The sequence below is a fragment of the Pecten maximus genome, chromosome 3 (assembly GCF_902652985.1).
Source record: "Pecten maximus chromosome 3, xPecMax1.1, whole genome shotgun sequence".
Classification (NCBI taxonomy): Eukaryota; Metazoa; Mollusca; class Bivalvia; order Pectinida; family Pectinidae; genus Pecten; species Pecten maximus.
The window spans coordinates 50,173,933-50,188,223 of NC_047017.1; the positions used below are offsets into that span (position 1 = coordinate 50,173,933).

Genomic DNA, 14,291 nt, shown 5'->3' on the forward strand with positions numbered 1-14,291 from the left:
TTTGTCTTAATATTTCCTATCGTTGTGACAGTTAAAGACAGTAGCAGTGTAACCTTACCGAGGATTGGTTACTGTTATCTCCTTCCTTCTCACGTTAATTCACACCTTCGGTGTAGTACAAAGTGATTGTTTTGTGAATGGGATGTGATATATACATATGATAATAGATGAGACATGAGTCTTGTTAAACACTTGACCGGAGCGTGAACCACTGTATTGCAGCCGATGGTGAAATAGTTGTATCTTGGGCGGGCCATTGCTATTTGATATATTGGTCTGGTCAACCTTACGCTAATTTAACAGTCGATTTGACATGAGATATAATGATATTCACGCTTTCACCAGACGCAAACGTTGAAACCATTCATATATATAAATTGTATTTAAATATCTATTGATAACTTAATTGGTTCAAATATTTTGATGTGCTGTTCATCAAAATAAATAAAATAGTTCAGTGTACACAGTGACCAATATGAAAATAAAACTTACACATACATCACATATACTAATTCAGTCTGATAAAAGGGTGTGCCGATTTCCTTTGATCTAACACAAATATGTTTTTATTAACTCTTGAATAGTTTTCAATTACTAGGCTGATTACCGGGAATTATAAGGAAAATCCAGAGGAAAATGAAGGATCGGACTGGATATAGTAAGTCTCCTCTGAGAGAGAAATTAACGACAACATTTGTAAACAGTGATAATGTCCGGCCTAACCTGGTATTTAACTACAATAGACTGACCAACTTACATTTGATCGTAGGTGGATTTTCCAGGTTATATGACTCATGTTATGGGTCGGTGTACAACTGGAATTTGATGATCAATCTCATATCTATTGTTCCTGCTGATTTGCAAGAGTAACAATGGTTTGCTGCTTATTCTATATATGTCCAGTGTTAATTGTTTACCGGTGCTTCTAGTAAATATTCATTTCCATGATAAAACGGTTAACTTTATATTAGTCCACCATTATATAAAAATGTCACATCTGGATAAGGTTACCGCGACTATTTCAGATCTCAAGAGTTGAAAACTTTAATTTAGTGAAAATCAGCGGCAGTAAACAAAGTTTATAACAAGGTAATATTTGAGTGATATTTACGATGAAACTTTAACAACTTAATAATGACATGAAAACAATACACTTATACTCTTAATAAGGAACTATGCGAATATGTGAATTAAGCTACATGTATATCCTCCTAACCACACAAACTAACAATTACACAATCTAACGCTCGAAGTGGATCGTTCCAAAATCAGCAACAGTATCAATTTAAATACCCCTTTATCAATCTCCTATATACGAAAACCAAATCGGATCATTTTACCGCTTGATAACGTAAACAAAACGGGTTATTACGGGAAACTGATGCGTTATACGATGTTACGCGACAGTTTTATTGTATAACGCGTATTGATGATGAAACGGTTTCTGTCTATCAGATTACCTAGATGCTAAAATGTAAACGGACCTCTACTTGTTGTGATAAATATCAGTTCGCCCAAATGGACCTCTTCCTTTAGTAATATATATCAGTTTACCTAAGTGGACCTCTACTTTCTGTGATAAAAGTCAATTTGTTGACATAATGAATGTCGATTTGATTACATCTAACTTAGCTTATTGCCATTTTTCTTGTACAATGTGTCTGTAGCAGTAATGTTTCATATAAATGTCCGTAGTTTTTACAGATATTGAAGGTCATAATTATGGAAGCGTTAAGTGGTCACCAGTTGACACGTTTATATATAGAAGTCAACGGTCAAACATGTAGTAGAAACACATTTTCATACAAAGTCATTATTTAATAAACAAGGCACACATTTGGATAACATGTCGATACAGTGTACGCGTATATGTACAACAGGAGTGACACACATTGTTTACAAAAATTCTGAAATGTCAAAATTTGGTGTATCAACTTGATATTTTGGTTGATTATCTGCGTCTTTCCATTTTCGTAAAACGCCTACATTATAACTTGATTATTACAAGTTGTGATAACACAAAGACATGTCTACACTAAAAAGACAATAAGTTTATTTTGTTTCATGTTTTAAATCTTACATAAATCGTGTCAACAAAGTGACATCTATAACAAATAGAAATCCATTTCCGTTTCTGTATTATAGTGATAACAACGTAACAACGCGAAATGTTGGCGATATTATGCGTTAGTTCCACTTATCCATACATTTAATGCATCAGACTGACCAATACTGGCTTGAATAACTCCTAGGTGGCAAGTGCTATAGGAAATACAAATGTAATTATCTCTCTATTATTTACAGTGAACTTTTAAGATATGATTATACATGTGTATCTTGAAAAAGACGAAAATTCACTCGAAAGTGTGATAATTGAGTCCGTCCGATCGCACATTACTTCACTAATCATATTAGAAAGAAATATTACATATATGTATATTTCTGATACTAAAGACGATACGGATCTCTAGATCTCTGTTTGATATAGGAAACAATAATTGTTAGAATATATAATACACAATAGATGGTAGTTTTCACATTCTGTTTCTTTTTATTTTACTCCAGGATCTTTTGTTGTTCAGAACTACACATTGAGTCACACATTCGTTCGGTATAGAATGGTTTGACCAAAAACTAACTTTTTACAAGATTACGCATATACCTGTAAAGTTGATTAAATTCGGTTCATCTTGCTTTTTATTTCAAGAGTACATTTCTATTTGCATCCCGTGTTATATTTCTTTAAAGCACTTCATAATAGTTTTATAGGACATTTCAAGTTTACATTTCGTTTCCAAAGTCAACACAAAACACTGTTTTAACAATCGTATTATTTATTCAAAATAGGTAACCAAGTACAATTAACAAAGTATCCCCCCATTACATTCATTCCGTACTCATAATCTTTCAACCAAACGTTAATTTCCTTGTACTCATAACTCCCGCCAAGGACAGCATCAAGATTTAAAGTACACACGGAAATTATTTTCATGAGTTTTCCATACGACACCATGCAAAAGATAAAGTTCATTATCAATCTTTATAATAACATACACACTATTGCATTGCTCATTAATTCAGCCAACACCATACCAAATACATCAGCATCCTTCATAACATTCTAAAGATGAACAAACCAGTTTCCCGTGTAATTTACAATACCCGTCAGTTATGGCATATAGGTAGTTTTGCATTACATACACAAAGAAAAAATCACATAATTTGATTCCACAATAATACACAGTTAACGTTATTTATAATATATGTATAGGGAAATATATAGTTACTCATAAAATAAGATAAGATAAAGTATATCACGTAAGTATTAATACATATTGCATAACGAATAAAATGAACTAATAACAAACAGTGTAACAAGTTTGATATTGCGCCATCAGTCTGACGTTTAAATGTACAAAATATACATTTTGTAATACACAAATATCAATTTTATATAATATTTGTTGAACACCATAGCATCTTACTTTGGACTAGATATGTAACATACTTCACAGATTTCTATACGTCATGAACATTGACAAAAAACTTGAACAAGCACCTTTAATAGCAGCTTTAAAAATACAATAATCATATTAGAGTTAATATTATCGAATGCTTCATAAGCGATTTGTACTTTCAACATATATCAAACTAATACTAATTCATCGACCCTAAATAATGTACAGTCTACTGAACGGCTGGCAAATTCTAGATGTATAGATAATTCATGATAATCCTATTAATTCTTCATTGATAACGAACTTTACATGCAATACGTTTATTTGATTATCGCAATATATCCCAAACTGCATGTTTCTGCTTTTTTTCTAAGATTGTTGTTTCCCATGAACTAACTGGTAGAATTCAGATTGTGGGTTTTTCAGAAAATTTTCTGGAGTGTCCAGTTCAGCCACTTGACCCTGGTCCATCACTAACACTCTGTCGCTGTCCATTATAGTGTTGATACGATGGGCAATTGTTAGCACGGTACTGTTCACGAACTCCTTGCGAATTGTTTCTTGAATCAACTTGTCTGTCTCTAGATCTACACTGGCCGTGGCTTCGTCAATACACAACACCTAAAACGGAATGAACGACATTGGATTACCTATAATTGTTTCGTGTAATATTTATCCATGCTTGCATTCTATAAACTATTTTAATTGATCTACATTTGATGAATTCATTTCGAAAACAAATAATCGCAGGTCAAAATCAACATCTATATAACTTACCTTTGCCTTAGTGAGAAGCGCTCGGGCCAAACACACGAGCTGTTTCTGTCCTACAGAAAAATGTCGTCCTTTTTCTCCCACTTCTCCCTCGAGTCCCCCCAATCTGTCGACAGACACACGGAGATGACATCTGTCCAGAACACCCCAAAGTTTCTCGTCACTGTAGGAGGACGTGGGATCCAGATTTTCCCTGACGGTACCACTAAAGAGAAACGGATCCTGGGGAATCACAGCCAGATGTCGTCTAGAAAAAAACCCATTTCATATGAGATTGAGATACGGAACAAAGCTCTCATTTCTGCCTACATTGATAACCACACGAACTAATCTAATTTTTTCTTTACAGAAAATAGAAATTCTACGATATGACATGCTGACTAAATGTCAACAATGACATATACCTTGTCCTAATAATATAGTCAATAGCCATTACTGAAACTCTTTGTCAATCACGACATTCTATCATAACATGGAATGTAATTACCTGACAACATACTATTTGTGCAGTATAATGATAGTAACATGAGTTAATAGATTATAACAGTTACCTGACGTCTTTAAGATCCAGTTGCTGGATGTTCATCCCATCAACGGTAATATCGCCAGAGCTTATCTCTACTGTACGAAACAGTGTCTGGAAAAGGCTGGACTTCCCGGATCCAGTACGTCCAACAATTCCCACCTTTTCTGCAGGTCGTGTGCTGAACGTGAGGCCTTTGAGGACATTAGGTAAACCATCTCGGTACTTCATATACACGTCACTATAGCTGATGACGCCTGCAGCTGGCCACGCCGGTGAGGACTGTTACATTGAAAAGGAAGATAGTAAAATAATTTGTATCTAAATTATGATACATGATGACCATTGCTATATATTTCTGTATATCAATAAATCATATTTAATAAGTCTCACCTGTAAACCTTTCCATTTCTCGCTTGGTGTGTCTTCTATATACTCATGAACCCTTTCTACACTGACCATTTGTTTCTCTGTTTCAGTCACACAGTTGACGATTCCATTTAAAAGTCCAGACAGCGATAGGATATAGGATATGGCAAGTCCGACAACTCCTGTGATGTAAAATAAATATTGTTGATGTTAAGATAGCAATAATTTTCAAGCATTTTCATTGTTCATTTTTCATCGGATGAAATTTCGAATCTTTATGAATAAAAGAATAAAAATAACATAGTAAAGACAATAATACCTGGATCGATGCCATACAAATTGTGTTGGATCACAGCCATAGTAGCTATTCCAGTAACCATGATAATTCCAAACATTTGCGTCCGGAGCCAAAGCCACATCCCTAGATTGTGAGCTGTATAATGCGGTTTTAACCAGTTGTCCATTCGATTAATGTGCTGGTCGGTGAATCTGAAAGAATATAGCCATACAAATACAATAATATAATAATACGATAATATGTGGATATTTCTTGTAACACATTTACAGTTAAAAGTATGCATATATAACTAGCATTTGTGATTATTTTACATTATTCGTCATGTTGACAAATGTCACTGACCTCTCTGATTCACGGAATGCTCGAATTGTGACCAATCCCGACACTGTCTCCGAGAAGTGGGAGGAGAGAGGTGACCGGTTAAGACTTGAAATTCGTCTGACTTCTCGTGATGTGTGACGATATCTCTCCTGTGAATGTACACATACATGACAATTCAGCATAAAACCAAAACTGTAATTCCCAAATGTATATCAGTGCGTAAATTACATAATTGACTTTAAACAATTGAAACAACTTTGATCTCAAACACCACTTATAAAACTACTGGTTACCTTTTTATAAAGTATTATGTCATGAGAAATTTTAACATTGATTGTGAGAACTACAAGGACCTTTACCTGTAACCGATAGTAGATTGAGCCCACAGGTATAATGATAGCTATAAACCAAGGCATTCCGTAACACACCATGACTATAGTTCCAACAACTTCGAAAAATTGACTCAGAACCACCATGACCATTTGACTTATTGAGTCGTCGACGGTCCCCATGTCTGATGAAAATCGGTTGAGGATTCGTCCTACAGGAGTCACATCATAGAATGACATTGGCGCCTACAAACAAAAGAAAAACACTTTTTATTAGAACCTAGTAAAGTATAAATTTGTCAGCAAAATCAAAATAAATCCTCTAACAAACAAATCTTGTCTTAAAAACAGGCGTTAGAATGTTCCATTGAATACAGTGTTTTGATTAAATAACAACTTACTTTAAACATGGTATTGAGTAGATCGCTGTGCATGGTCCTAGCTACATTCATCCCACTATAGGCAAAGAGAATCTCTCTGGCCAAAGAGAAGAGAGAATAAACAGCAGAGAGACACGCGTAGACCACCATGTAGTAGACCAGTCTGGATTGTCTGGATGTCGCACTCTGCGTTGAGTCATAACGTTCATGGAAGCTGTAATACAAGGTTACGTTGTTAAACCAAGATATTTTTGATATATTATTCTATTTCAAAAATAATCATTAAGTATGTTGCTGCGTTATATTTTAAATTATCATTAATATTATATCAGCATTCTTTATCGTAATCTTAAAACATCACTTACGTGTTGGATGTTGATATGTTATCATGAAAACATTGATATCCAGAGAGGGAAGACTTGACAACATTCGTGTTAGGATTAGATACCCAGTGAGTCAGCCACCAGTCCTTCAACATCTCCGACACTGAAACAGTGACATATATCATTAATATATTTTATATACAGACATACCACTATCAATACCTCACTAAGACGTTATTATCATCAACGCGCTTAAGGTTAAAGAATGTTATTTCTGTGAATATATCTGTATAACAAACCAAACATCCCAAGATAAGTTATGAATTAAGGCTATATCTTTGTCAACGCATATCACAAACTTACCTTGCATGAAGACAATGGACATAACCATGGTGATGGCGAGCCATTTACCTAACGCTGACAGGTATGCTTTGTACACTCCTAACTTCACTTCTCCTGTAGCCTTGGCCTCTTCACCAAGTTTCCCGTCCTTGTCGCTTTTGTCATTGTGTTCTACTTCCACGTTTTCTTTTTCCGGAGATTTCCGTTCCGCAAATTTTATATCCGGAAGAACCTCAGATGGGGGACCTAGTAAAGATATAAGCGAACTTTAGAGCGTTTGAAGTTTGATTTCTAAATTCTTTGCATTTTAAAGGAAATGTAAAAAATATTTTACAGGAGAAGATTCCTACAATGAGCTATACTCCTAAATACACAATTGAAATAAACTGTCTCTTGACTTACCCATTTTGGAGATTACTCCATCATCCATGACAATGACCAGATCTGCCTCCCCAAGGAAATGCGTGTGATGTGTACATAGGATTCTGGTCTTATTTTTTAGTAATCCCATGATGCACTTGTCATACATTTGTTGTGCCACATGAGCATCCACTGCTGCTAAAGGATCGTCAAGAAGGTATACATCCTTATCCTGGAGAAAGAATGTTCAATCTATATAAACAATCGGACTTGTTGTTACACACGTAAAGACGATGTTTCACATAAATATTATGAAATCTATTTCCAAACGAAGACTGCTGTCTACTAAGCTTACGTCTTCGTTTTTGTTTTTTGTTTGTTTGTTTGTTTGTTTGTTTGTTTGGGTTTTTTTTCTTAATTTTACAATTCAGTATGTAAAAAGAAATTATTCATATTTCACCTGATATAATGCTCTCGCTAGAGCGAGTCTAGCTTTCTGGCCTCCACTCAATGTAACGCCATTCTCACCAACTTCTGTTTTGTCGCCAGCCGGTAACATCTGCAAACGTAAATGAAGAATACTTTATGTCTACGATGAACTGTGCAGATCAACACAAGTCACTGATTAAACACCGATACCTTATCGTCATTATAGATCACAACTCGTACTATACGAACCTCAATGTCTTTCTTGAGAGATGCTGCATCAATAACTTCGGCGTATTTCTTAGCGCTAAATGGACTGCCAAATGTAACGTTATCCCGGACGGTAGCTTGTTGTAACCAAGGCTCCTGATCCGCCAGAGCAAATCCATTTCTGAGATTAGACACGGAAATCTCGCCTTCTTTTCGAGACATCTCCGCAAGGATAGCGTTCAAGAAGGAACTTTTCCCAGAACCAACTTTGCCAATCACTCCTATAAACTGGCCCTATGAAACAGATACAATGGCTATTGTTTATACTGTTACAAAAAGAGAGGGGGGAACACTAAATTAAGACTTGTTTTGCCCATCACGTTTATATATATAATTAACTACTACTTACCTCTTTGATATCGACAGAAATATCTCGCAGACAAAGGGTTCCTGATGTAGTGGTTGTCGTCGCTGGCCTGCTTGTAGACTCAGTCATATTTTCATTTGGCTCATTGCTTTTTAACTTCTCACCTTCCCATGTAAACTTTCCTGTGTTCACCGATATCACATTTCTGTTTTCCGGCGATTCTGCAATCATATTTTTAACATTGTGAATGATACTAATTATTTGTTAATTATTTATTGAACCGAAAAACATTCGGCCTGGTATTTATTTCAAATCAAGTCAATGTATATTTTTATATCTCTGCTCGTTGAAAAAGATAACGTGGTTACCTTGTAATTGTGCGTAATAACTTTTGAGGTCAATATCTTTCGATGCCATGAACTTTTCAATCCTTCCGAGGGAAATAACTGCTTCTGTTATAGCATTAAAGACCCAAGGGAGATGGTTGAGTGATCCTAACAGTTTCAGAAACAGTGCCAGACTCGCAAACATCTGCAAAAGATTTACAAATATTGATTATTAAAGTAAATCATTGTTATAAAATATACAGGCTTTTACAGAACTAAATTATGACAACTTTTCTGTTTGTGTCTCTCCAATCAATAGCTTTTTAAAGATGAAACGGTTTGTCGATAGACACACGAAGTAGTAAATACATTGAGTTTAAAGTTTTCAAGATCCAAAGAAAATAGTTTTAGCGTATTCCTCAATCTACAGACTCTGTTTGTACCTTAGCGGCGGTTAGGGTATTTCCCATCATAGAGTAGGCGCTGAAAGTCAGTACAGTCATAAAGATAGGGGTCAGAGTCCACAAATATCCGGTGATGGCTCCAAGAACTTTTCTCTGTTTGATGATCTGTAACTCAGCGTCACGAAGTTTCTCAATCATCTTCTGGAAGTGATCTTCCCAAGTGTAAAGCTTGATTATCTTTATTCCGCCCAACACCTCGTTCATCAACTGTGGGAGACAAACACTGAATTACACATCCGATATCAACTGTTAAACAGCCAATCATTTTTTACAATATAAAACACATATTAGAAATCGAAATACTTAGTGTTACAGATTCAGTAAAAATATACTAACATTCGTTCTCTTGTCTTTCTGTTCCATAAGCACCTTTCCGAGAGCAATCTGTTTCGATGATATTATCTTGTTGATAGGAACAAGCACCAAAGCAACAATCAGGCCTCCTAACATGGCAATCCCAACCAGTTGATACAAGATATACAAACATATAACTGTTTCAAATGGAAGACTCCATAGGGCATGGAAACAATGGCAAAAGCGCATCGTTCGATCGGTATCAGTCCCAAGAAAGTTGACAAGCTCACCAGTGCTGAATTTTGATAATGATACAGTACTTATTTGTAATGCTTTCTTATATATTGCTGTCATAATGGAAATTCTTACTTTGAAAAAAGCATGCATACGTACAAAGTGAAATCTACTCTCTAGAAGAGCTTTTCCAAAGCTGGACAAAAACAATAAAAACGCGTAGCGATATCCATTGTGTGATGGTTCATCTCCATTTTCGAAAACCGAAATCAGCAATCCAAGAGATATGGGACCTGTGAAGTTGATCAGTTGCGCAATCAACTCTAAGATACCACAATACAGAAAGAATTCCAGCCCGTAGGCTTTGAATAACGCCTGAAGTAAGGTAGGCTTTTTCTTATCTGCCTTTGAACCAAGATCGTCGTCTGGTTGAAATCTGTTCGAGAACGCTTCTTGTATTTTCTTTACATTAAGACTGTTTGGCAAATGAAACATGTCCTCAGATGAGAGACTGGCCGTTTCATTTCCTTTCTTCAGCAGTGGATGTACCCAATAGTAGGTAAGCCTGGACAACAAGGATACCCCATCCTCATTAACTGGGTAGTCAGCTGTACCAGAAGTTGGATCCGCCTTTAATTTAGATGCCTTTTCATCGCCATCCTGTTTTTGATGTGATAGTTTTCTTGTGAGGAAACAGAACACAAACAAAGTTACTACTGCCATTAGAACATTGACAACGGTTGATGTTTCAAAGTTAAACGGGCCCTCTGTAACGATTTCCTTGGGATTCATGGTATTGTAACTTTGTAGCTTTGTTGTATTAACGTTCGTGGGAAATGTGTCGTTGTCATCAATCATTATATTTTCCTTGATGCACAGAGTCTTCCAGAACGAGTACTGCATATCTGGTATCTGAAAATATACATAACCATAGTTTTAATCTTAAAATGTATTTAACCATAGTTATAGATCTTTAAAGGTTTTTGGCCTTTGTTATAAATCTGAAAAATATGTTTAACCATAACTCTAGATCTGAAAAATTATTTTACCATAGTTATAGATCTGAAAATGTATCTTACCGTAATTGCATATCTGAAAATATATCTCACGTACATAATAATAATGTAGTTATCGTTATTTTTTCACGGAAATATTAATATTTAACTCTACTTTTGACCTATCCTTTTTTTTTTAAATATTGTATCTATGATAAATACGTTATATGAATGAAATGGTATATTTTCAATGTGAAAATAATGATGTTGTGGTATGGTTAGATAGAAAATAATTACACCTTTTTATACCATCTGTAAGTTGTTGGTCTATTGTAAAGGAAATAGCACAATTTTAACAGTTACTCATTCATTACATCAATTAAATAATAACCGTCAACCCACTGAGTTAATGGCCGTTATATGTAATTTTTCATAACAGTCCATTTGTCAACTACCCTTATTATTTGTCACACTGTTAGATTATCTTATTTTTTTTCTATATAATACCAGGAGTTGTTTTTGGTATTAGAACTGATTTATCTGTGTTGGCATAAGTAAAGAACAGGCAATAACCCAGCAGCTCAAATACTTGTACGGTATTATATATTACTTACCAGCAAGGTCTACTGCCTTAAAACTATATTTCAAGTTGACGACTATAAAGTTGCTTCTAGTTCTACTCCAGGTTAGCTGAATGACCCAACATATGCGACATCTCATTATATATACCATTTTGGTCAAAATTCCGGAATTCAACATGCTGCAGATTTTCCTGGGTATGGAAAAAGGGGAATTTATTCTGACTAAAAATATATATGGTATTGTTCCTGTCAGTACGTATAGTGGTAGAGTATCGAGGTTTCGTGACGTAGCTACTGAGCGACCTAGTGTATATCAATAGTGATTTAAATGCCGCTTGGGGCAGGGTTACTGTTTACATGTTATGTTGTCAAGTGATAGTCATTGATCGACATTACTGTTACAGCTTTCCTCTGTACTTTCCAGATAAATTAAATAAAGACAGACGAGTGATATTTAAGAAAATAAACAAAATATGGAATTTGCTTATTGTGCTGTTTAACCTCGTTAGGCGTGATAATTAAATGGCGAGTAAATGTCTACCTCATTATCACGACTGTAGAGTTATTATACAGCTGTGGGCTGATGAACGATTGGAGACGTATAGATCAGTATTTGTGTAAGATATCTGTAATATAACCTATATGAAGTATTGGTATAAAATATTTGAATATATTGGCACAATAATCGGGCAAAATGTCCACAGTTCACGAAATGCTCTAAAAGAAAAGTCCTCTCTGGTACTTTTGATATGTATTCCGACAATACAGAACCGTGTGTGCAATATAACTAAACTTTTATAATATTTATATCTATTGTTTTGCTGGTGTTGTAATCACTGCTTTATGTATGTTTTAATCAAGTATATTGTTGACAGGTTCTGGTAATTAATAATGTATCTATTGTTTGATAGTTAAAATTAGCATAAGCTTATATAACTATTAGCTATTAGCCAGTATAAATAAGCTTAAGTAAGACTAATTAATTTTCTCATCTTTCCGTGCCAGTTGCTGTTTTTGTTTCATTTAGAAAAAAACAATGAATGACTTATGAGACGGTTGGCATTGATGTTATATATCTGTGACAAAGACGTAAGTATTAGTTACCTACTGGAAGATAATCCAATTGTTTTCTATGGATTATTTCTAAAAACTATTTCATAACTATGTAATATGACAATTTATTCTGCCCTACGTTGATGTTTATAAGAATGCTTATCTGCCTTAATATTTCCTATTGTTGTGACAGTTAAAGACAGTAGAGGGATAACACAGCGTAACCTTACCGAAGATCGGTTACTGTTATCTCCTTCCTTCTCACGTTAATTCACACCTTCGGTGTAGTACAAAGTGATTGTTTTGTGAATAGGGATGTGATATATAAATATGATAATAGATAAGACAGGAGTGTTGTTTAACACGTGACCGGAGCGTGAACCACTGTATTGCAGCCGATGGTGAAATAGTTGTATCCTGGACGGGCCATTGCTATTTGATATATTGGTCTGGTTTCCTGGGTGGGCTATAATGCTCATTTCGAATGCTAAACAAGACATTCAGTCGAAATCCATTTGACACAAAGTAAAAAATATGTAAGAAGATTAACACTGTCGCCATACTCAACCGCTGAGTTCATTCAAATCTACAATTCATGTGTTTATCTCTATTAATAAATCAAATTATTCTGATATGATGAATAACAGTTTATCAAAGCAAATAAAGTGTTGAATCAGTTCATCGGTTAAAAAAAAAAATCTTTGTTCTGGTGAATATTTTTTAATGATATGAAACAAACTTTGTTAGAGGCAAACAATATATACGAGGGCTGATTGATATGTTGTGAGCCTTTTATTGAAGGAGGTACTCAAGGATAGTCCTACTATTCTCTGACTTTATAGGGCCGTGTACCCGAGGACTGGTCTCATTTGGTTAGTTGATGTCGACGAGATAGAACTCAAGGTAAACAAGATAAGCGGCTTTTGCAAAAAGGACAAAATAGAGCAGTGATACAATAATAGCATAAAACAGGTTTAACCCCTAAGGATATCAATAATGATATGGTGGCAACACCAGGGGAAAATGACCCTTCATATACTACAGTGAAAAGGTTGGTGGCGGAATTTAAGCGCGGCCGACAGAGCCTTGAGGATGACTCCCGTCCTGGAAGGCCTGTCAATGTTTCAACCCCAGGAATGGTCGATAAAGTTCATGATATTATTATGACTGATAGACGAGTCACAAAAAGATATATAGCCAGTAGAGTTGGCATTTCAAAGGAAAGAGAACATTCCATTCTGATCTTGCAATGAGAAAGTTTTCGGCCCCCCGATGGGTACCAAGACCTCTGACAGATGACAAGGCGCACTCTTCAGAGATTTGTTACTATGGATGAAACATGGGTCCATCATTTTACCCCAGAGGCCAAACAATGATCGAAACAAAGAAAGCACCTTTGCTCTGCCCCGCCAAAGAAAGGAAAGACTGTTCCATCATGGATGGTTATGGCTTCGGTTTTCTGAGATGCAGATGATATTCTGCTGATATATTTTCTCCAATAGTGACAAACAATCAAGAGCACATACTATGCCTCACTTCTGAGGCGGTTACGGGAAAGCTCACTAAATGTGTGGTGTGTTATTACATTAGGACAATACTCCTGTTCACAAGGCTATCATTGCCATTGCTGCCATTCACGATTGTGGCTTTAAATTGATTGACAATCCGCCTTATCCACCCGATCTCGCTCCATCAGACTTTCATCTATTTCCAAAACTGAAAACAGCTATTTCAGGCACTCCCTTTCAGTCCGATGATGACGTTATACATGCACTGGATGACTTTCTGCACATACTAGAAAAGGAGTTCTAGAAAAGTGGCATTGAGGCCCTTGAACACCGCTAGCAAAGGTGCAAAGATACTG

The 14,291-nt window shown here is 35.5% G+C and overlaps 1 protein-coding gene across 1 annotated transcript; it reads right to left on the reverse strand.

The window, feature by feature from the left end:
• Positions 1–2,813: 2,813 nt before the first annotated feature.
• On the reverse strand, positions 2,814–11,711 carry LOC117324466 (multidrug resistance-associated protein 7-like). Its single transcript, XM_033880335.1, has 18 exons — positions 11,408–11,711; positions 9,607–10,710; positions 9,250–9,477; positions 8,849–9,011; positions 8,523–8,701; positions 8,156–8,407; positions 7,938–8,036; positions 7,520–7,709; positions 7,139–7,363; positions 6,818–6,938; positions 6,474–6,666; positions 6,103–6,318; positions 5,765–5,892; positions 5,444–5,613; positions 5,149–5,306; positions 4,784–5,037; positions 4,236–4,479; positions 2,814–4,079 (listed from the first exon to the last, which is right to left on the reverse strand). Exons 2-18 carry the CDS (start codon positions 10,699–10,701, stop codon positions 3,828–3,830), a joined length of 4,167 nt encoding a protein of 1,388 aa, XP_033736226.1. The 5' UTR covers positions 10,702–10,710; positions 11,408–11,711; the 3' UTR covers positions 2,814–3,827.
• Between the last annotated feature and the right edge of the window lie 2,580 nt (positions 11,712–14,291).

Excerpts from the sequence above, each read along its gene's own strand:
- LOC117324466 (XM_033880335.1), bottom strand. The coding sequence starts at position 10,701 with ATGCAGTACTCGTTCTGGAAGACTCTGTGCATCAAGGAAAATATAATG. Across the intron at positions 6,939-7,138 it reads GTCCATTGTCTTCATGCAAG|TGTCGGAGATGTTGAAGGAC; the intron begins GTAAGTTTGTGA and ends TCACTGTTTCAG. Across the intron at positions 6,319-6,473 it reads TACTCAATACCATGTTTAAA|GCGCCAATGTCATTCTATGA; the intron begins GTAAGTTGTTAT and ends TTTTGTTTGTAG.